The sequence below is a fragment of the Malurus melanocephalus genome, unplaced genomic scaffold, assembly GCF_030028575.1.
Source record: "Malurus melanocephalus ecotype Western Australia unplaced genomic scaffold, MMel_1.1 scaffold_619, whole genome shotgun sequence".
Taxonomy (NCBI): Eukaryota; Metazoa; Chordata; class Aves; order Passeriformes; family Maluridae; genus Malurus; species Malurus melanocephalus.
Window position 1 is genome coordinate 106,204 of NW_026623851.1, and position 23,225 is coordinate 129,428.

General features: G+C 34.3%; 1 protein-coding gene across 3 annotated transcripts in view; it reads left to right on the forward strand.

Moving 5' to 3' along the window:
* Window positions 1-23,225, forward strand: part of PDS5B (PDS5 cohesin associated factor B) — a 101,772-nt gene that overhangs the window by 45,524 nt on the left and 33,023 nt on the right. For all 3 annotated transcript variants that reach the window (XM_057383281.1, XM_057383280.1, XM_057383282.1), the window contains 14 exons: window positions 426-541; window positions 2,226-2,320; window positions 4,664-4,809; window positions 5,665-5,816; window positions 7,467-7,580; window positions 9,079-9,160; window positions 12,923-12,971; window positions 14,401-14,540; window positions 14,616-14,731; window positions 15,701-15,806; window positions 17,419-17,579; window positions 18,201-18,324; window positions 19,104-19,262; window positions 20,037-20,105. In XM_057383281.1, coding sequence (XP_057239264.1) covers window positions 426-541; window positions 2,226-2,320; window positions 4,664-4,809; window positions 5,665-5,816; window positions 7,467-7,580; window positions 9,079-9,160; window positions 12,923-12,971; window positions 14,401-14,540; window positions 14,616-14,731; window positions 15,701-15,806; window positions 17,419-17,579; window positions 18,201-18,324; window positions 19,104-19,262; window positions 20,037-20,105 — 1,629 coding nt within the window. The remainder of the gene's footprint in view (window positions 1-425; window positions 542-2,225; window positions 2,321-4,663; window positions 4,810-5,664; window positions 5,817-7,466; window positions 7,581-9,078; window positions 9,161-12,922; window positions 12,972-14,400; window positions 14,541-14,615; window positions 14,732-15,700; window positions 15,807-17,418; window positions 17,580-18,200; window positions 18,325-19,103; window positions 19,263-20,036; window positions 20,106-23,225) is intronic.

The window sequence follows — 23,225 nt, forward strand, 5'->3', positions numbered from 1 at the left end:
CTATTAAATAAATAATTTTAATTAAGCGTTGTTCTACAGAACTGTAAACCTTTATGTACAGACAAATGTAGACTGAGTTTTGTAAGTTTTGTGTTGTGCCTGAATTTGTACAGGCACATACCAGATTTCCTAACAATCAGTAACCCTTATGTAAATAAGGGTTAAAAAGATTTAATTGTCACCAGGTTTTGTTCACAGTTTTTTGTTTCTATATTGTTTTTCATTTTCACTGTCTTTATTATTTCATCTTTTCACAAAAGTGGTGAAGGACTTTTGTCTTGAGATAAAGAGGACTCTATTGACCTGTATTGCAATATTTCTAGAAGTATTTACACGTATTCATGTACAAACTGTACAAAACAGAATTCTGGTTTTTGGATTAGTTTTGGTTTTTAATGTAAAAAAAAAAACTTTTCATTTTCCAGAGTAATGACAATGAAGAACGTCTGCAAGTTGTAAAACTTCTAGCAAAAATGTTTGGAGCGAAGGATTCAGAGTTGGCATCTCAAAACAAGCCACTTTGGCAGTGCTACCTGGGGAGGTATATTCTGGTTTAGTTTCCTGTTCAGGGAGGAAAAACATTCAGTGAATTCAAATTCAGTTTGGGTTGCTTTTTTTTTTTTTTTAAGTGACACAGCTAATAGTGAATTCCTTCCTGCTGTGTTATCTGAAATCTGACAGATAATGCTAAAACAATTTTACATATTATCTTCCAYGTCTGTCATTCTCGAGTGAGCATTTATAAATAATCTCCTTAAAATAATTTTTTTTCAACTAGCTTTATTTCCATTGTTAAGAAAAATGAATATTTTCATTTATTCACAAGTGAAACATTCAGTGATGGATTCATTCTAAAACAGCATCAAATGACATTTTCAGTATCAGGTGATATTAAAACTGGTTTTGTCACTTTTGTGTAGTCTTTGTATACAAGTTTCAACTTTTCTGGTGGTAGGAGTACCTTAAAAGAAGTATGTAGTATTTACAATGCTGCAGACATACTTAGTCTTTGGTTTTTGAAATATTCTGCCAATTTGAGATAGAAAATACAACTAGAGCTTATAGTCAGGAGAAACTTGTATTTGGCTACTGAGATGAAAATACTTTTGATGTTAGTAAATAAGTGTACAATTTAAAGTTATCACAAATGCTGTAGTTTATTATGTAGCATTCAATCATATCAAAACCAGAGTCCTCGAAGAAATGCCACTTTTAGAAGTATAAGAAACTTAATTGAAGCAAAGTATTTTGCTTGAAAGTATGTAACTATCTAAAACATGGATTGTGATCAAAAAAATACCACATCTAAATGGCCCAAAGGAAAATGCTTCATTGTGTTACAATGAGATTATGTGCAATTTGTTCACAATAACTGTTTTCAACTAGTTATGAATCACATGTGTGCATGTACTACTTCTGAAGATTTTCACAAAAAGAAAATAGCTGTATTATTGAAGGAAGCATTCGTAAAAATCTCTTGATTTTGAAAACATACCTGGCTTTTAATGAAATAGTTATTCATTAAAATCTCTTTTTTTGATAAATAAGCATTTCAACAGCAACGGTGTTCTAAAATTACATTTTTAATTTGTTCCAAACCAGATATTTTGAGGATGACTTGAAAATGCATTTAATTTAAAAAAAGTTGTCTCTAACTAATTGCATCAACAGTTTTATTATAAAATTACTTATATAAAAATAAAAATTGAGAAAATACTAGTTTTCAAGCATTAGATCTAATTCTGTCTTTCAAAAAGGAAATCTAGTCAAATGATCTGTCTCAGAAGAAATTTATATTAGACGAGATGTGCATTTGTTTGTTGTCTATCATACAGTTTAAGGAGGGGGATAATATAGTTTTACAAAATTTTKAGGTTTTGATACATGATTCATGGTTAATTATGTGTGTCATTACAGAAAAGGAATTAAAATCTATCACACATCTTACTAATAAATAGTATTTTGTCTACCTGGGAGTTTAGAATGTATACCAGGAGAAGATATTTCTTTTCATTTTCAGAGCATTGATAAATGAGTATGAGAATTTTTTCTTAAGCTGAAGATTACTAAGTCTACTTAATACTGTGAAATCAGAGGTGCTGTATGAATGTAACCATGCACAAAAAATATTTTCAAAAATATTTGGTGTTGTATAGAAATGAGCAGATTGCTTTGGTAGAAGTGGAATTTTTGTTGTTGTAATGCATTGTCTTGTTTCTAACTAGGTTTAATGATATCCATGTACCTATTCGCCTTGAGTGTGTCAAATTTGCAAGTCACTGCCTTATGAATCATCCCGACCTGGCAAAAGACTTAACAGGTATCTGCTTTATTATAATAATAAAATACCATTTTCCGTCTCCTGGAAAATTCAATGAGAAAATTCAAGAAGACCAGTTGTAATCCTAAGTAAAGCTGTGAGATGTTGTGGAAGACCCAACTGATGTTGGAGTTCTGAGTCAAAGTCCTTGCCTTCAGTGTTGCTTCCCGGGCTGAGGGAATTGTACACAAAAAATGCCTTAACCATTGAGATCTCTCTCACTCTCCTGCAGTAGCTGTATTCCCAAGTGCTGTTGAAATGAAGCACTGGGGGATCAGGTAAAGGCAGCRTGCCTAATCTGATGGTCCTGATTAGGGTGCACCCTAATTAGGGTGCAGTTGGGAGACTTCAGTTCCACAAAGCTCAAATGTATAATGTCAAAGCTCAAATGTCTCTTACAGCCACTGACTAGAACATGAAAAGAGTCCTCCACTGTGACCACAGCTTCACAGTTCCACCTCCTTCAGATCAAACACAGCCTGCAATTTAAGACCTCTGTAGGAAGAAGGCAACTTTCAACAAGAAAGCATCAATGGAAGCATTTAGTATTTGTTGTTCCCATGTCTTAATTAAAAAAAGTATAATTAATGAGAATTGGTTGGCTTGCTTTGGAGACTGTATCTCCCTCTGATCAATAAACTCCTACTTGCATTTTTTTGAGGCAATATCTTTGTCTAGTTGATCTAAGGAGGGAGTTTAGAGGACTGTGAAGTGCATGGGATTGCTCTCTTGCTTGCTAATCATTTGTCAAATTGGACACAAATAGAGGCAGACTGGAGTCATTCTGGTGTTACAGTGTTATCCAGAGATTGGTTTAGTTGGAGCATGGAATACCGTGGTCCTAGGTCTGATCCCCTTATGCGTCATTCACTTACGGGTCGGGCTTGATTATCCTTGCGGGTGTCTTCCAACTCAGAATATTCTGTGATTCAATACTGTTAAACTCAGAATGTTCTGGGCCTTTCCTTAATGGAATGGTAAAAGTATTTTCATTTTTGATTATCAGAATTATATTTCCAATATTTTTTTTTTTTTACGTTGCAGAAGGGCTTTGTGCTCCCTCTAATGGTATCCTCTGGGAAATGTAATTTTGCTTGCCCCTCCTTTCTCTCCCTGCAGTGCTTATCAAAGTCAAATTGTTGAAAAATTTCTCTGGCTCCCTGGTGTTTGAGACCAGAATTGTTTTGTGTAATGGCAGTATTTTTCATTTGTTTTAGTTTATGTTCCTGTGAAACAATAGGGTTTTTTTTTAAGGCTTATTTGGATTTGAATTTTCATAACCACCTTAATTGCAAAGCATTATTTTGGAATGTGTTCTTTTTGACATTTGGGGTGATTACCAGTAATGTTAATGGCCAGTGTTTCAGATGAGACTTGAAAGTTTTCACTGGTCATTGAACAGTGATTACAGAACAGTAACCTCTGGTTATTTCTTTAAGAGTAAAATTTGAATTTGCAAAGTTTCCTAAAGTCCTCAGTGTTGCACTTATGTGTGCAGTTATSTGCGATCTTAACTTCAATTTCTGTGTACATGTTCCTACCCTTTTGTGCTTCTAMGCTTCTATCTAAAATAACCTAAAATACATGTAAAAAGATAAACAAACTTTGCTGTTTTATTTGCCAGCTTTCTAAATTGACCATAGGTAGCTAACAAATCTGAAATCTAAAAGCAAAAGTTTTAAAGTGTTGATAGTATAAAATTATTGGTGTTAGCAAAGAAGTAGCAATGTGCCAAAATAATCTAGAAAAATTGTTCTAAGAAMGATAAAGTAGGATGTACCTAAGTAAGCATTATGGTTTAAAGTATCTCTTGGTTTGTCCCTGCTTACAATGCTTACCTRGCTCATACTGTTGAGTATTCCTGGAGTAAGTGAACTAGATTCCATGTGGCTAATGCAGAAGTTGTGAATAGGAATGCAATTAATGGGCTCTAGGAGCCAAAGGGGATGGAGTATGCAGGAAGAGAGTATTCCCTGGCTGATGTAAGACTTTCAGATGTCTGTAGTGTGGTTAGCAACTTCTCAAGTGCTGTGTATTCCACTCTACAGATACAGTCCTGCTTGGCTATAATAGTTGTCAATGTATATATAGTGTAACAACTATAAGAGATAATAATAAAAAAAAAGGTAGCCACATAATTATTATTTGAATCATGCCAGTAATATAAATATTTAATCTTCTAAGCAAATACAAAGTTTTATTGACATTTCAGTTAGTCTTAGAGAAAACTGTTGGTTTCTTACTGCTGATGCTTCAAGCAGAAGAGAATAATGTTTCTGTGTCTGTCTAGTGAGGAAAGTAGCTAAAGTTGTATACTTAGACTTACTAATTTTTTTCTCCCAGAATATCTCAAAGTAAGGTCACATGATCCTGAGGAGGCCATACGGCATGATGTTATAGTATCCATAGTTACTGCTGCTAAGAAAGATCTTTTGCTTGTCAATGATCACTTGCTTAATTTCGTCAGAGAAAGGACGCTGGACAAACGGGTAAGACATAATTACCATTAATAATGGCTGTGTGTTATACTTCTAAACTCTAGTATTCAGCTTTCTTAAAAGCAGCACTTCTAAGAAATGCTATACTGATTGTAAAATCACAAATGAAAACCAGTGTAATGCAAAAAAATTTTGAGGCAATCTATTAAGTGTGGTATCTTCTTCCCATGACTAGAATGCTACACTTTTCATTGTGCTCTATTTTATTTAAGGTGATTTAATTTAAATTATTCAGTTGGCTGAACAACAGTTGTTCTAGTTATGTAGTTCTAGTAAAACTTCCTTGTAAAAGAACACTCTTGTAAAACGTTCTAGCATTTTTCCAAAGAAATTCTGCAATGTTTCAGAATTATATTATTGTATTGTTATTATTAGTAGTATATTATTCAGTATTATATTTATTGCAGATTACCTGCTTTTAATTAGTTCATTGGAAGACTGCGGATCAGTGTGGTTGCTTTCAAATTTGAATGGTCTTGAATTTGTTTAGCTATATTTCTAATTATTTGGTAACAATTTGGTAACAGCTATTTGGTAATAGTTGCAGCCACAACACAATTGCAGGTATTGAGTATAGAGTGTGAGAAAGCGTGTTGGCTTGAATCTATAACAATGCTAAATTCAAGAGGCATGCTTATATAGTAGTTGTTGAAAGGTTTAGTGTAATAGACATGATGCAACATATGTCCTAATGAGAAACTATTGCACTTAGAACTTAATTTATTTAACAGAAAAGTTAAATTATATTATTTTGGTTAGAATATGAGATACCTAACAGAAAACTCTGCAGTTCTTTCAGTTTTGAGTTTTGAACTGCTAAACTGGCTACTGTTTCTTTGTTTGAAGTGGAGAGTGAGGAAGGAAGCTATGATGGGACTTGCACAGATATACAAGAAATATTCATTGCAATCAGAAGCAGGAAAAGAAGCTGCAAAACAGATATCATGGATCAAAGATAAACTTCTGCATATATACTATCAAAACAGTATTGATGACCGGTAAGTCAGTTGTAAAAGTGGGTGATTCAGTAGAAAAGTGTTACAACTTGTTATGAAGAATTGTTTTTCCTTTGTGCTCCACTGCTGATGAGGAGGAATCTTGATAAGCCTGTATGTTTTCATTGAGTGCATAGTCTTACATAGCTGCCGTGAAATGTTGTCCTGTGTTTTCTTCTACTTTATTTTTTTATTTCTTACTGTAAGGCTAAAAGTGGTTCTAAAGGGTGAGATAGGATGGAATATTTAAAAAGCTTTAGCTGTACTTTGCCATTGCTCCAGTAAAGGGGATTTTTATTTAAATTTCAGTAACTTGTTAATTTTTATGTTAAAATTTAGTAAGTGTACTTGCTTGAATGATGTTTACTTAGGTTTGCGTGTTGTTCCTCTGTATTTTAAAGATAGCACATGTAGTGACAGTGGGCAAGCCACCTCACTCTGCAGAGAGTTGGATTTCTGTAGTACAGTAGTTGTGAATTAGAGCCTTGTCCTGGATTTGTGGTGAAAGCAGTGCCTCTGTTATACCAGCCTTGTAGATGGTTGTTGGTATTGAAAAATAGATGGTTGCACATGGGGAACTAGTTTGGGAACAAGTCTGCCTTGACTAATCAAGGTCATTGTGTTGGCTTTGAAAGTGAGTCTTTACAGCGTTTTGAGATACAAATGGCATTGCAAACCCATACAAGTCTTTTCAAAAATTCAAAACCTCCAGATGTTATCTTCAAAACAAGTAGTTATTCCATGGTATCGTGGAAGTGGATAGTCTGGATCTTCAGATCCAGTCTTACCTACTGGCATTTTTCTTAAACTTTTTAAACTAGCTGGGTTTAGGTTTTCATCACCTGCTCCAACTGTGCATAAGGAATTGTCTTTTCCAGCGTAAACATTCTGCATTCTATTAATACTGATCTCAGTACTGGACCTCAGTCTTGGACTTGTTGGTATTTAGGAGTGGAATATGGGCTTGGTTTTCCTTTTTTTGTTTTATTTTTCCTTCAGTGTTTTCTAGGTAACTGTCAGGCCAAAACCTCTTTCTCCTGTTTCCAAATAAGGAGCTTCATGTTACAGAGAAGCTTTTAATAATTCCCGTGTGAATATACCTGCATTTTTATAGCAGAAGAAAAAGATGTGGGATAAACTCAACCCTTGGGGAAGGGGCCAGGGAGGGGTGGAAGGAAGTCAACTCCTTCTAATTAGTATCTGAATTCTCCTTCTGGGCTTCATGATATTTTGTGATATAATCAACATGATATTTCTTTATTTCTTCTTATTATTTTAGGCCAATTAATTTGGGTCAGTTCATTAATTTACACCAATACTGACTCATAATGAAATTAAATTATAACACCTTATTGAGTTGATAAGAAGGGAAAGCTTTCTCCAAAACTGTCTGGTTCCTTCTAGATCAATAATCTGATTTTAATAATGTCACCTCTTAAATCTCCTACTGCCAGCATTAACATTGGTCTTCTATAATGATAAATTTCTGTTTAGTTTATGCTGAGTTATGTCAGATAACTTGACCTTTAGGTTTTTGAATATCGCCATCTTTTTATGCAACAAATGATGTCTAGATAGGTCTGAGAATTTTTTTTTCAACAATCCCAGGCTATGTTCTTCCTGTACAGCTTGTTTCTCAATCCTGTCTTTTAGGTTACTTGTTGAACGCATTTTTGCTCAGTACATGGTCCCTCATAACTTGGAAACAAATGAAAGAATGAAGTGTTTGTATTACCTTTATGCAACACTGGATTCAAATGCTGTGAAGTACGTGCTTTTTCCTATTTGCTAAGTAATTTTTAATACAAATATGATTGTAAATTAGTTTTGTATTGTTGAGTAGCCTACGTAGTGAATAGAAATAGTTTCCAAACTTTTAGAAAACAGAATGTAAAAATAGCATCTATTTTTCAAGTGAGATTTTGAAAAAAACCCAAATCTGTAGGGTGTCTTCTAACAAGATGCAATTCATTGTAGCTATAAACAGGTAAAACAAGCAGTGTCAAAAATCTGGAAAAAAAGCGTGAATGCATGTCAGTCCTTTTAGTGTGAAAAGAGATAACATAGATATGGTAGATCAATGCCAAATCTTACCTGAGAGCTTTTCAATTTATATACTACTTGTTGCAACAGCCAGGATGACTTAAGAATGAGAAAAAATTACTTGTTTTTTCTCTTTCTGTATGCATTTTAATTATTATTACATTATGTGCCTTCTCCAGCTTAAAATGAGTACATGCAACTGAATTTGACTAATAAATGATACGGCCTTAGTGTTCACAGTTGGATGGATTTTAGATAGTTTTGCTTTGTTTTTCATACAGTAGTACTCAGACACTTGAAAATCAAATACAGGCATTTTATTTTCCCATGAAAGAGAGTAGAAAAGGCTTTACTTATGAAAGAATGGCTTAAAAGACCCCAAAGCCTCCCAATGCTACAAAAACCAATGTTTGAATCCCCTGAATTTTTTGTGTTGCCTGTCTAAAGACATGACAATTAAAATAAACTAAAATTATGACTAGTGTATTAAAAATGAAAGGTTACTTTTCAAGTAATTTTAGTGTAGGCTAAACGAAATTGCAGAATGATTCTTTTCTGCCCTTGTTATTTCAGGCAACTAGTAATTTCTGAATTCTATAGTTTTTGTATGCAGCAGTACTCATTGTAAAGACATAGCTTGTTCAGTTATTTATATAGAACTGATTTTTATTTGTGGATTCTGTAAGTTTTTTTAAATGCGGCTGCAACCTTTATTTATATGGCTTACTATTCCTGGAAAGTGCTAATTTTCTATTTTGTTGAGTATATTTCATGCATCTCTAATAAGCATAATCATGTCCACTTTTCACAATTTATTCATCTAGTAGCTGATTCCTGCCTGCAGAAAAACATTGTATTGGTGATAAAAATCTTAAACATCTGCTTTAACCTACTTCTTGGAATGTTTTTAGAAGAGTGCTTTCAGTACAAATGGGTTCTTAATGGACCACAGATTAGTCACTTCCTCTTTCTTTGAAAGGCYGTGTACTTGAGCATCTGAAATAAAACTTATTTCAAAATCTCATTTTGTTCCAGTCTAATATGACCAAGTAAATTTTCCATATTGTCCTACTAGGAAGCATTTAGCCTTTGCTCATACAGCAGTGAAAGTTCAGGTGATAAGTGCTTTTCTGAGTTTGAAATTGAAAAGGATGTAAGAACTAGTTGTGTTATTCATTGAATAGATAATTTTGATAATTATTTTCATTTTTTCTGGTTTTAGAGCATTGAATGAAATGTGGAAATGTCAAAATCTGCTACGACATCAAGTAAAGGATTTAGTTGACCTAATAAAGCAACCCAAAGTGAGTTCAACTTATATTTATTCCCCAGTGAATATGCAGTTTTAGTTAATATACTATTTTTAATTTTCATTTGTTTGGCTACCTCAAGCTTATTTTTAATAACATTGTGAAAGTTAACTATACTCCATTAGACTACATTTGCTGCAGGAAATGTGTGTACATTTTGTTTGCAAAATTGAAGAGGAWAAAGGGTATTACAGAAATCCGTAAAATATTTTGCCAGTCATTTAACATGAAATATTTTCTATCAGTGTTTGAGTTATATCTTGCCAGGACTATTCTGGCTCTTGAAACAGGCTCTATTATTTTTGACTGCCAAATCAAGTAATTAACAAATAGTACCTATATACTCTTGTTGTCTTATGTGTGATTAGTAGCTTTGATGAAATTGGAATATTTTTTGTCCCAACAGGTTACTCATTTCTCTTCCCACTTGGAAATTTCATAAATATTATATTGGAGATACCAGACTACAATTCCATTTTCTTGTTTACAAATTTGCTCAGAAGGGGAAAATGAAAATTTATTGAGCATTTAAGATACTCTCATAAAGTGAATTTCAATTTGTTTTCATTACATCCACGCTCCTACTCATGTTTGGGTAGGGAAATTATAAGATGAAGTTCTTGATGTGGTTTGGTATATAATTAGAATTTGGCTTTAATGCCAGAAGTTTGATCTGGTGCTTTTTTATCTGAAATAATGTAGAGTTTAATGTGTTGCCATGCTCATATTCTTAAGTGTCTGTGTGCGATATGTTTTTTTCAATGTATGTATATAGTCATACCAAGATAAATGTAATGATTATCCATTTGCTGGAATTACCTGAACTAGGAAGAGTGGATAGCTGTGTCGTTGGATTATCTAATTATTTGCTTAGAGATGCTGTTGTCTTGCCAACAGAGAGAGACTGCAGTGAAATTAATAATAGTGACTTAGTGCATTTAAACCATGCAGTAATGTATTAAATTCTAAGTACAGTAAATTMATTGTATTTTGGTGACTGTACTGAAATGCTTTTTATACATTGTTTAATGTTTTTTTGGTGTAGTTTAAATATATTTATGCATTTAGTACTTGAATTAGTTCACTGATATTTTCTGCTTTTCAGTTGAAGGTTAAATTCCAACTTTTACTTTTGTTTTCAGGTAGTTGTGAAAGTTCTTTCTCAATTGCAGAATATCAAATATGATGCAGAATCTACCATGAAGGTTTTGATGCCAACATAAGCATTGCATTCAAGACAGTTCATGCCTTTGACATGTTTGAATTTGTCCATCTGGAATTTATCCTAATTTTTGCTCTTAAATGATGMTTCTCTACACTTGAATATTCTCTTGAATAACAAAACTACATGGAAGAATTTAGGGGGCTTATGATAATCTCAGGTGCCATTGCAGGCAGCAGAACAGTTTTGAGTCAGGGAATTTTACTTAATTTGGTATGTCAATTTACACAAGATTTTATTTATTCTGGTATTGAGAAATAAAAGCTAACAAATAAACACTTAAAAAACCTGCATTTGGCTCCCCCTCACATGCCTCTTTTCCCTGCTGTGCAGTCCCCAGGCTGCTCACCACACTCTGTCCCTTTGATGAGGTGATGGCAGCACAGGAGATGTGGATCAGGGAATAGTGGTTCTCTTCCTTCTGCTTCTTGTTTCTTACCCAGTGCTTCAGCAGGGGTTTCTCCACTGGCCTCAGTCCCTTTAGAGCCATGCTTGCTCCAGTATCTCCTTCCTTATCTATTTCTCCTGCTTTCTCAGAGGCACCTTGGGCTCCGCTGGATTAACTTTTGCTGTGTGGTGGGTTGTTTCATTTGTGGTGGAGCTGGCTGGAAGTGACTTTGACCAGCACAGGGCAGTCCTTACCTCTTCGTACACAGGTCATCTCAGCAGCTCTTAGTTACCCCAAAACTTGTTCATTATGCCCAGTGCAGATGCTTAGCTATTTTTACTATAATTTTTCATTTTTATGGTGCTCTTTTATGTTTTTTTTGGGTGTGCCTTCAATTGATTATACAATTAAACCATTGTGTTTACGATAAGACTACGATAATACTGGAGGGATATACAGTTCAAGTAATAATCTTGAGACAAGTATCCATTAGCCATTCAGAGCTATGTAAACATTGTTTTCTTTCAGGAAACCAAACTGAAATTAACTGGTAACCTTTTAGAATATGACTTTTGTCCTTTTTCACTTTGGTCTAATTTCTTCATATAATCATTACAGCTTAGTTGTTGATTTATTCTCCTGTAGTTGTCCCTGTGGCAAGTGTATCTCTCAGAGATAAAGGGGAGTATGACAGGAGATAGTGTACAGAAGTTGCTATAAAGATACTTTGATTTGGTAACAAGAAAAAAAAATTGTGGTGTGGGTGGTGAAATATGGGAACAGGTAGCTTAGACATACTGTGAAATCTTCATCCTTGTAAATATTTAAAATGCAACTAGAAGTTTGCCTGAAGCAATACCTGATTCTCTTTTGAGTAGGCAGTTCAGCGTGGGTGACCTAAGGTTGTCACTGCCAGCCTATATTATTCTGCAGCTATAAATCTTTGAACTTCCCAGTTTTCCTTTCTGCCATTTACTGAAACTCTGCAGGCATCCTCCTTTTTTCCTCTTTGGGGTCTCCTCAGACAAAGCACTACTGAGGAGGCTGAAAACATTCTAAGAAACTCTTTACTGGTGTTGGTTATAATTTCTCTTGACTAAAGCCAGGTGGGACATGAAATTTGCCGTTAAGACAAATTACTTTTCTGGAGAGTGAAAGCATAAATGGTATCTCCTCTTGTTTTCTCCTTTAGCAGTGGTATTCATGACACAAAATACATAACCTACCTCTGTTAAAGTATAATCTTCATTTGCTGCAGATGAATGCCAGATAATGTAGATCAAGTCCTCAGTAGATTTACTAAAAAGAAATGTTTCTTAAACTTGATTAATATGTCATAATTCAATAGAGTTTTACTGCTGGAAGTTAATACTTCTACCTCAGGTTATTTGATGTTTGGCTGAATTATTAGTACTTTGCCCAATCTGTTTTAATGGGAGCTTTAGCCAGTACTTGAAGATTTAGTGAGTATTAGGAGACCAGAACAGTCTATCTAGCTGAACTATTGACAAAGAAATAGCCCCCAACCTGAAAGCAACCCTTTTTGTTCCTTGGGCCCACCATGCCAATAGCATTAAAACCAGTATGAAGAAAAACTTGCTTTATAATTCTGAAAATTTGTTTTCAAATCCATCTTTAAAAAAAGACTTTTTAAAAGAAAGAGACTCCACAGTACAATTTTTGTTTTTCTCCTGAGTCACAACACATTTGAATTTGAAAAGTCTGTATCTGTTGACATCATTACTTGAATCTTAGAAATGATCTCTGATTTCTGCCTTTTTTCATTTTTTTGCCTGAACATACAAGTTCAGTTGTAACAGCTAAGAGCCCTGAAAATCATGGCATTCTTCTGAGACTACACACTACAGAAATAGCCCATTTGTGCTGTTCATATGTTATATGGTAGATAAAAATTAATGAAAATATTTTATGTAATTGATGCTGTAGGGGTGATCTACCTTTTACTTCCTGTAAGTGTAAGCACTCAAATGGCGTGGTAGTTTTTGTTTTCCAACACACTGATGTGATAGCAGAATGGATGCCAACTTGTTGTAAATACAATGTGAAATCGTCGTCACTCAGTATTCAAAGGGAAATAAATAATGTAAAATTTTTACTTAATCAATTTTTCTTTTGTCACTTGCAGACAGATGCCAGCAGTAAAGCTATATTCTCAAAAGTGATGGTTATTACAAGTAAGTCATTAGAAGTGTTCACAGTGTCTAAAAATTACAGTTGAACTGTATCGCTTTCTTGCTTTAAAAATCATTTGGGGTAAGTTTAAAAGGACATTTTGTAGCAGATAAAATTTAAAGCAAATAATTGCTTTATTATGCAATATGCTTTTAAGAATGAAGGCAACTCTAAGCAGAGTTACTCTCTTACTGTAAGAAGTCATGAGTCATGGCTTATCATGTAGCATTTTGGCTGCATTATGGACTGATTCAAGGTCTAGATGACCTAGGGTGTTAAYGTTTATTTTAGCATTTATTGTAGAATATATATTTATAGATGTTAACTAAACTATTTAGCTATGTACTAACTTACCTGTCTTCTGAGTATTGTACCTGTCTGAGTACCTCTCTTTTTGGTATTGTAAATGTCTTTGGTGAATGCAAAAGAGTTTGGATTTCAGTAGCAAGGAAATCACTTTGAAAACTGAAGAACTTCTCTGTAAGCTGAACTACTGACAAATACCCACCAACCTGAAAGCAACGCTTTTTGTTCCCTGGGCCTACCATGCCAATAGCAATAAAATCAGTATGAAGAATAACTTGCTTTACAATTCTGAAAATTTGTTTTCAAATCCACCTTTTTTTTTAAAAAAGCCGTCTGTTCTGGCAAAAAAATATGCTATAAAGACTATGCCCATTGTTTAAAAAAATGTGGAGGAAAAATCTGAACATTGCTTTATTGGCAATGATACTCTTAGTTCTGGGTTGTATTTAAAAAAAAATAGATACAATAATACAAATTCATTATAGAACTTGTTTTGAACTAACCATCCTGTACTCCTACACCACATTCTGTACCAACTTTGCTTAACACTGTCTCTACCAAAAATATGAAGCATCTTAAATAGCAGACTAATTCTTTGCCAATAAATCACCTAGCTATAATGTAAAATGTAAATAGAAAATGAGGGAGTAATTTAAGAAATGCATTTTAAATGTTCGGGGTTTTTTTTTGTTTGGTTTCTTTTTTTAATACTTAAAGCTGTTGTAAAGTTTATGTTTAGTTAGGGGGTAATTAACAAAAATACCCTTTTCATGTTTTTCACACTTGTTGCATTGGGTGATCTAAATACAGAGTATATTTTGCAGGGAAGTTTAGGCTTTGCAGTATGAGGTCAACTTCAGCTGTTGGTAATATTATTTGCAGGAACAACTAGACTTGCTGAAAAATGAATGTGAAGGATGAGGAAAGCAAATAGCCTGGGGAAATTTGTAGAAATTTGTGTGTGTCTTCACAGATATGTCTGCACATTTTGAGGTGTTTTGTGGTTTGTTTTTTTTTTTTGTGGTTTTTCTTTCTGTTTGGTTTGGTTTTTGTGTGGTTTGTATGATATTCCAAACTCATGTAATTTACAATACGTAAATAGTGATTTATTTTGCTTATTTAAAGGAAACCTTCCCGATCCAGGGAAAGCTCAAGATTTCATGAAGAAGTTCACACAAGTTCTAGAAGATGATGAAAAAATAAGAAGTCAGTTAGAAATGCTTGTTAGCCCAACATGTTCTTGCAAACAGGCTGAAGGATGTGTGGTAAGAATTACTTTAAAACTTTGAATATTTTTGGAACAGGATTGATTAGAAATTTAATCAAAACTTACATTTCAGAGGGAAATAACAAAGAAGTTGGGCAATCCAAAGCAACCAACAAATCCTTTCCTGGAAATGATAAAGTTTCTTCTTGAGAGGATTGCTCCTGTGCACATCGATACTGAATCCATCAGGTATTTTTGTGTGTGTGTTGTTGGCCATGGATTTCAGGGTTTGAAATTGGAGTTTCTTACTTTGCCTTTAAGCAAAAGCAGTAATAGGCTGGGTGGGTGTGGCTTAAGGCTTGGTGACCTGCAATGTTTTCTTCTGTTTCATGTTGTATATTGGTTTTTGTGTCCTTGTCCAGAATGTAGTCACAGAAACAAYTGCATTGTCATTCAACATACCTGGGATGACCTGTCACTAAAAGTGAATGTGTTGCTGATGGACCAAGGGTGGTTTGTGATCAGCTGATTTATTTTAAAATAAATTTCTGTCTGGACTATTCAGCTGAAACTTTCCACCCAGAATCTTAGCTCATAGTGATGTAAACAGTAATGTAACCAGGGAAGTAAAAATTACGGTGATGAGGCAGCAAGACTTGAAGGGAAGAGTAAGCCAATGAAGTTATGGGAAGGGGCAAAAAGTAATTGCTGAAATGATTATTTAACTAACACCAGTATTTGAAATAAGCATTCCTGTCAAGAAGAAACATGCAGGAGATAGTCTCTAACCAAGAGGAAAAAAAAACTATTTAACTGCTGAGAGCTGATGACAAATTTAAAAGACCTAAGTATTGTAAACAGTTATTTTCCATCAATTATAAAGAATCTGTTGCAGCTGTAACCCCACCATAATTCTTACTGAATTTGTTGCTTGTTATGCTCAAATTGTTTTCTTATTTTGGTCATCCTTCCTGAGTAATTTGCATATAGTTCTTAATTCATGGTGGATAAATATTTTTGAGTGTAATGCTTCATAAGCTTTGATTTGGATAGGAGATGAGGACAACCAGGTAATATATGTAGTTGACATATTTATTTTATAATAAACTTACATTTTAAATAAGTTGGTTTAATAAGATTGTATATTAAACTTGAGAAAACAGTCACACATTGTGGAATTGCAGTAACTACAAGGCCATGTTTTGTTTTCCTCTTCAGTGCCCTTATCAAGCAAGTGAACAAGTCTATAGATGGAACGGCTGATGATGAAGATGAGGGTGTACCTACTGACCAGGCAATCAGAGCAGGTCTTGAACTGCTGAAGGTAAGTAAAGTCCTCGTGGTCAGTGTGCATGGGAAACTTCGCAAACGACTTYGTTAAAATAAATTTTTAATTAGCACTTATTGCTTTTAGTCATAAGCATGTGCTACCTACCTGGAAGAACCTGGTTTGCTTTTTTGTTCTTCATGCACATCTTACATGGTATATAAGTAAGGTTATTTTTTAAATGATTTAGAAGCTTTTCTGGAAGCCAAAAGTTGTTGCGTGTGAGACAGAAGCAGCTAGGTTTTGATTATTAGAGCATGAGTTCAACAATTTGTAATTATAGTTGTGCTGCTTTTGGAATGGTACTTGTATATAACACTGTGGTTCCTCTGTGTTCCTTGTAAATTGGGGTCTTACCCATTTCAGCTATGAGTAATCTTTGAGACTCAGCTAACACAGCAAATACCATCAAGTAGACCAGCGGGGGGTTGACTTCAGAGGCCCAAAAATCTAAAGGACTCCCATACTGCAGTTTTCAGAATATATTACATCAACTAAGGACTGAGTAGATTCACCTGAAAGGGTGTGGCTTTTTATCCATATGTTCACATTTAGGTAAAATGTCAAGTACCTAGTAGCACAAGAATGAATCTGAGTAGGAGAGAATGAATCATGTTGTTAAGGACTATGTACTTGAATGAAGGCTTCCAAGTCAGTACTTACATATTTGTATCAACTGGCATGACACACTTAAGGAAGAGGAGTAAGACTGCCCTAAAGAAAACGGTCTATATATGAGAACAATACAGAGAGGACAAATACAGAAGTCCAGCATTGAGAATGCCATGCACTGAAGTGGGGAGGAAGGTAATCAGGTGAAAATGGAAAATTGCTTATGAAGAAGTTTCTAGATTCTGAGGATTGTTTCTCCACCATGGGTCAGAATATTATCTGGAATGAGGGTAATAATCACCAGCCACTTAAAAATGAAGAGAAGACCAAATTTCAGAGAGGATCAGTTGAGAGTTTCTTTATTTCATGGTTTTGTTTTTTTTTTAACATGGGAGGACTGTAATACTTGAAAACAATCAAGTCCAAGAATCTGAAGGAGAGGTACAGAATCCACAAAGCTGCTGTGGAAAGCTTGAGGGGCTAGAGACCCTATTGGGTATGTCTGTGTTGCAGAGCAGAATCAGTTCTTCCCCTGAGGAAACAAACATCAAGTCTGGAGGCACACATGCAGGATTCCTTTCAGAGGAACAAAATTGATATGGGTTTCAGAAGCACATGTTGTGTTGCAGTGGCTAAAGTGGATTTAGTCAGTCTAAAATAATGTGAGGTCAAACTTCTGAAACACGAATATTGCTTCCTTAGCATCAGTTTTATTTCTCTTAAGACCTACTCCTGCTCCCCTTACTTGTTAATGTAGATGTAGCCACTGAAGAGTAAATGCTCACTATAATAGGAGAAGAAACGAAGACTGGGCAAATAAATCAAATGAGATCATGTATAAAGGTGAGAACTTTAGGAAGTAATAAAAAACAAAGAGAAATGGGTCAAAACATCATAAGTGTTCCAGTATGGCAGTAGAAAATGGCTCTTGATGAAATGTCCTAGTGTAAGTGGACCTTTAAAAAATGTTAACATGACTTTCATCATATTTTGGCAGGTACTTTCGTTTACGCACCCTATCTCATTTCATTCAGCTGAAACTTTTGAATCTCTCCTCGCTTGCTTGAAAATGGATGATGAAAAAGTGGCAGAAGCTGCATTGCAAATTTTCAAAAATACAGGAAGTAAAATTGAAGAAGACTTTCCTCACATAAGATCGTAAGTTGTGTATCTTAGTCTGAGCAGTGATCTTTACTGTATAGGATTTTGCAAGTTCTCATTTTTCCTTTTGTCTGCTGTGGCATTATCCTGAATTCTTTTGGAAGAAAATATTTCTTACTTCCAAAAAAAAAAAAAAAAAGAGAGATTTTGAAAATCTTTAAAATGTAGTGCTTTTTGAAGAATGGAAGTGAAATTGAATATATCCAAAGTAGTGACAGCTGATAAGTCACTGATACCAGTATAATTTATATTGTTGCTCTTTCCTAAATTATATATACACACAGTGTAAAAGTATTCTTTGCAATTTAATGGTGATATGTGGGCAAAAATATTTCCAAAAGAACATTTAGTAACCTGTGCAGATATAAATGCATGTCTTACCACATGATACTTAATCAACAAAAATTAGGGTTTTTTTCTTGCAAGTTAGGTAAATAATTTTTTTCTTCTTTTTTTAAAGAAATTACCCAAAGAAAAACAATTAGCACTTTTGTGGAAGTGTTGTGTGTTTTATATGTATATCTGTACTTTTTTGCTAGTTTGATGTTTTGGAAGAATTTCAATTTGTGAAAAGGTACTTATCTCTTTGTCTATTTGTTTTGTTACCCAACCATTTAGTGCTTTACTTCCAGTGTTGCATCATAAAGCTAAAAAGGGACCCCCTCGTCAAGCCAAGTATGCTATTCACTGCATCCATGCAATATTTTCCAGCAAAGAAACGCAATTTGCACAGATATTTGAGGTAAAATTAAAATATTTAAGTTGCCTTTTACTGATCGTTTATGTTGCACACATAAACTAARGGATGTAGTTGCAAGTTGTAGCAAATTCTGATAACATGTTTTTCCCCTTTCCTTTTGTTCTTATATGGTTTTGGCCTGAAAAATGGTAGTAGAGGGTGTTTTTGTACCTCATGATTCATCATGTTTAGGGTTATATATTTTAAGAGATGATAGAGTAAAACCAAGTGTTGGGCTTATGTACTAGAACCATGAGCTATTTATGGAAAGAGGAACCATGTGCTACTCCTTAGCACTGTTGAGAATGGTCAAAAGTATTTAAATGGTTGCAGAAGTTCTGGAAAATTGAATTGTGGCACAGGCTAAATAAATATTATAGCTATAACTGCAAATGCACTTTTTAATTAGTGCCCATCAGCCTCTTATCTTGAAGCTGAATCATAGTCTGTTACTAGAATTGTCATCTTGAGATCTAGTTTTCTAACAAGAAAATAGACTTTTAAGTCCATTGTTTCTTAAAAGGTTGTTCCTGAGCTGTAACTTTTTGAACTATCCAGAGGTGATAAATATTTTGTTTGTCATCTTGATGTTTTCTCTGACTTGTGGGAGACTTGATGGGTTGGTGAAATGTATCTTTAAAAATAAATGATCAGTAAGTTTTTTTAAAATGTTGTTTCTGAAATAGACATGCGCAGCTTGGTACAAAGCTGTCATTTCCACCCCCTCAGTATGACACAAATTATATCAGTAATACCTGAATTTGTTGCTTTTTTTTTTTTAGCCACTGCATAAAAGTCTGGATCCAAGCAATTTTGAGCACCTCATTACACCATTGGTTACTATTGGCCATATAGCCATGCTTGCACCTGACCAGTTTGCTGCCCCTTTGAAATCTTTGGTTGCTACTTTTATTGTTAAAGATTTACTAATGAATGATAGGGTGAGTATTTTTAAAACCTTGTATAAAGAATATGCTTTTCCTGTAGTGTCATACTCAGCAAGTACTTGGGAAAATATTTGGCATGGTGGTTCTGTGTTTTGTATGTGGTTGCCTTTCTGTGTCCTCATGTAGTTTAACTCCATGGAAAGCCCATGGTACAAGAAAGGAGGGTACTACTAATTTGGGAACCTTACAAAAGTGATGAGTTGCATAACATTTGATCACTTCTGACTTGGCTTTGATTAGAAAGGGGAAAATTGTTATGACTTAACTCTTCATTATCTTGAGTGAGTCAGTTGTGGTTTTTAGGAAGTATAATATATTTAGAATTAAAATACACTATTTAAATGGAAGACTGAATTTTAATTTTTTGAGCTTTCATATTGATTATAAAGTGAGTATAGAGTCAAAAAATGAGCTCATGCATTGTTTGAATGGAAAGATGCACTGTCTAAAACAGTAAAATGTGCTTGAGGTTCTGGACACAGAACAACTCGAAGTTACTTTCAAAGCAATAGCTATTACACTCCAAAGGAATTGTTTTCAGATAACAGCAAAAAAAACAACAAAAAAAATTCCTTTACTAATCTTATATTTGCTAATACTTGGATAGTGAGGTATCTCACTTCTATAATGATTGCTTCTATAAGATACACTAGGGATAAAGCTGACCAGGGAGTGCTGCTCTGTTGTTTTCAGAAGCAAAAAGAAAGAGGAGGTTACAAGTTTCACTGAGGAGTAACAGTAGTGTAACAAATGTAACGTTTGGTTTAGCTTCCAGGAAAAAAGACAACAAAACTTTGGGTCCCAGATGAAGAAGTGTCTCCTGAAACCCTTGTTAAAGTAAGTAGCACATACTATGTTTTCCTGTGTATTAAGTTTATAATAATTAATAAAAAATTGCTCTTGGGAACATATTTTTAAATTATTATTTTATGCATAAATTTACTTACACACTTCATTAAATTTTTATATTCATTTTTTAATTTGACTGTGATGATGTCTGGATTGCTTGAAGTAAATTTTTTTTTCCCTTCTTCAATGTAGAAGTTAAATACCATAGAAACTTTATTACAAGTCTTTGCTTCTTCTGTTGAATTTTTGTGACATTCCAAGTATATTTCAATGTTGTTTTGGAAGAAGTAGAGTGGGGTTTGGATTTGTCAGCTTCCTCAAATGAATAAATGTGTTACATTGTTCATTTTTCTCCATGTACATGTGTATTAGAGAAAAACCTGGATTTAAGAAAAATAACTTTACAATGGTGGGAGTGTTGTTTTGGTTCTTTACTTAAAAATGTCATCTCAACGTTGTTTTTTTTGAGTAAGTTGGTTTTAAGAAGTTCTTTGCCTTCTCTCTTGTAGTTGTTAAACCCTCTATAACAGACTTCCTTCTCTGCTAGTTTAGTTATTACTTTGGTTTCCATCTTGTTACAGAGCTCATTGCTGGAAAGGCTCAATTTTGTTTGGAGTTGATTTATTATTTTTAGTTTCTTGACTACAGCAAGAATATTTTTCATATTTGTGCAATTCCATAGTTACACAGTACACTCCAAAAGATGTTAAAAGAATGCACCTTTGTTTTAATTTAATGAAGTGCTAGTTTTGATCAACATGATTTCACTTCAGTGATTATACATGTACCTTGAAATAAAAAAAATGTTAATTGTTTAATTTTTAAAAATTATTTGTGAAGCTGTAGTARCTCTCTAAAATGTGCTTTTATGTTGATAAAGCTTCTCATACATTTGACTATTTGGAAGGGGATTAACCTTTAGAAATTCTAAGGCAGTTTGAAGTTGAAGCCAAGTCTGAAAACTGTAAGAAGCATTTATTTGCAGGTGAAAAAAGGTTATTGTGAGAATTGATTTGGAAATTTAATTAGCATTTATTACTACTGAGGAGCCTAAACTTAATGAATGCTGCAGGCCATGCCATTAGTTTATAAATGATTTCTCTATGATATTGTTAATTGTTAATTCTCTATGATATTGTTAAAATTACTAATTTTTCTTCACTCTGGTTTTAAAARCCTTTTTTTCCCTTTGTAACATTATTATATATCTAATGGGGACTTAAAAACKAGCAAGTTGGACTATGAAAGTGAGAAGGACTGCTGAAGACTGAATTTTAGTATTGTCCAGACTAACAGATGAAGACTGTTAGATGTAGGATAGCCTTAGTTTTGGATGCTAAACCTTAAAGGAAAGGATGTCTGCAGAGAAATGTTTTGKTGCAGTATTAACTATGAATTGGATTAATGATTATATGAGTTAGACGGGAATTCCTACTCCTGGCACTTGAGTTCTAAAGCACTAATCTCTCTTGGCAGTGATCTGTAATGAGGACTGGGTGCCATGCAGTGGATTGAGACTTGTGTGGTAGCAGTCATATTCCTTGTTTCCTCCCATGTCACTGGAGTACAAGCTTTCTCACACTATTTCTCTAACTATGCTTGAAGTGGGCTTTGTTTCATTGTTTCGCTACTGCACAAAAAGTAGGGCAGCCTTTGTGGCTCTGAAACTTCAAGCAGAAACTTGAGGCAGCTGCTGTCATGATGGTGATGAAGTAGGAAAACAGTGTTATCTTTGATACCATTCTGTCCCATTTTTTGCTTTCTTGATATTTTCATGTTGTAATAGTTTTGCATCTAAAGGACAATTTTTGGAGGCTCATGGAACATGAATTGAAACAAGAGGTTCAGGCTGGATATAAGGAAAAATCCTGAGAACAGTCAGGCAGTGGAATAGGTAGCAAGAGTTTGCAGGTTGTCAAGAGAGCCTCTGTAATCTTCATCCTTGRAGATCTTTTGACACCACAGCATATAAAACAGAGACCAATGGGGTGTGATTTCCTAGCTGACCTTCCTTTGAGCAGGAGGTTGAGCTGGAGACCTCCTGACACTCCTTCCATCTGGAATTATGCTTTAATAGTTACACTATTTGATTGCAAAGGGAGAATTTAAAACGTGACAACAGTGCTAACTCATGTCATGTTTAACTAAGTCTTCAGGTAATCAGTAGTAGTGACTGGGAGAATTCTCATGCCTTGTATTAGTTTCATGGGAATGCTTAATTGTGAAGGGTTGCTGGAATGTCATCATATCATCATTAAACTATCAAAGGAATAGAGAAGCTTGTGGGGTCAGAGGAAAATTCTAAAGGAGGTGAGATAAAGACTTGACTACCTGGAAGGAAGACTGGAATAGGTTTGGATAATCAAACTGGGAAAAAGGAATTATGGAGGGCATCAGTAGACGTGAAGATTGAAATTTGTCAGGGCACAAGGTAGCATGTGACTATTCCCAGGTTGAATACGTCATTTATTTGAAGACCAAAAAGAGCTGGCATATTTCCATCCTCCCAGCAAATGGGAGGTACTAATAACCACAACTACTGTTTATGATATGAAGAAGCTGGATTTGGGAGCTGTGAAAAGATCTGATGCTATTATTATTACATTGCAATTATTATGTTGGTTTTATTGTTGTTAAAATCTTCTGGTGAATACTTAAAGCTGTTCTAATGGAAGGCCCTTTGAAAGTGAGGGCAAGACAATGTAATTTCTGTGCCCCAAACTCCATTTGCATTTTGAGTTCTGGGGTGACAGACATCCTACAGCATACAGGTGTTACCCCATGAGGTGGAGTAAATGAACTGCAGTGCTAGAAAATAAACTCACATATAAGTGATAGTCGTAGAACTGAAATCTGATGGGACTGTTTTGATCAGTTTGTTGTGAGAAATAGATCAATTATATGATTAATTTAATTTGGTGATATTGTGAATGTTTATATGAAAGTTACTAGAATTGCTTTTCCCATTAAATGAGAAAATTTGAAGCTCCCATGTACAGAAAGTGTAAGTTTTATAAAGCTTTTGCATTTTGGTCTCCAGAGTTCAGTATTTTGTTGTTTGTTTGGTTATTTTTATTTTGGTTTTGTCTCTTTTTTTGTGGATTTTTT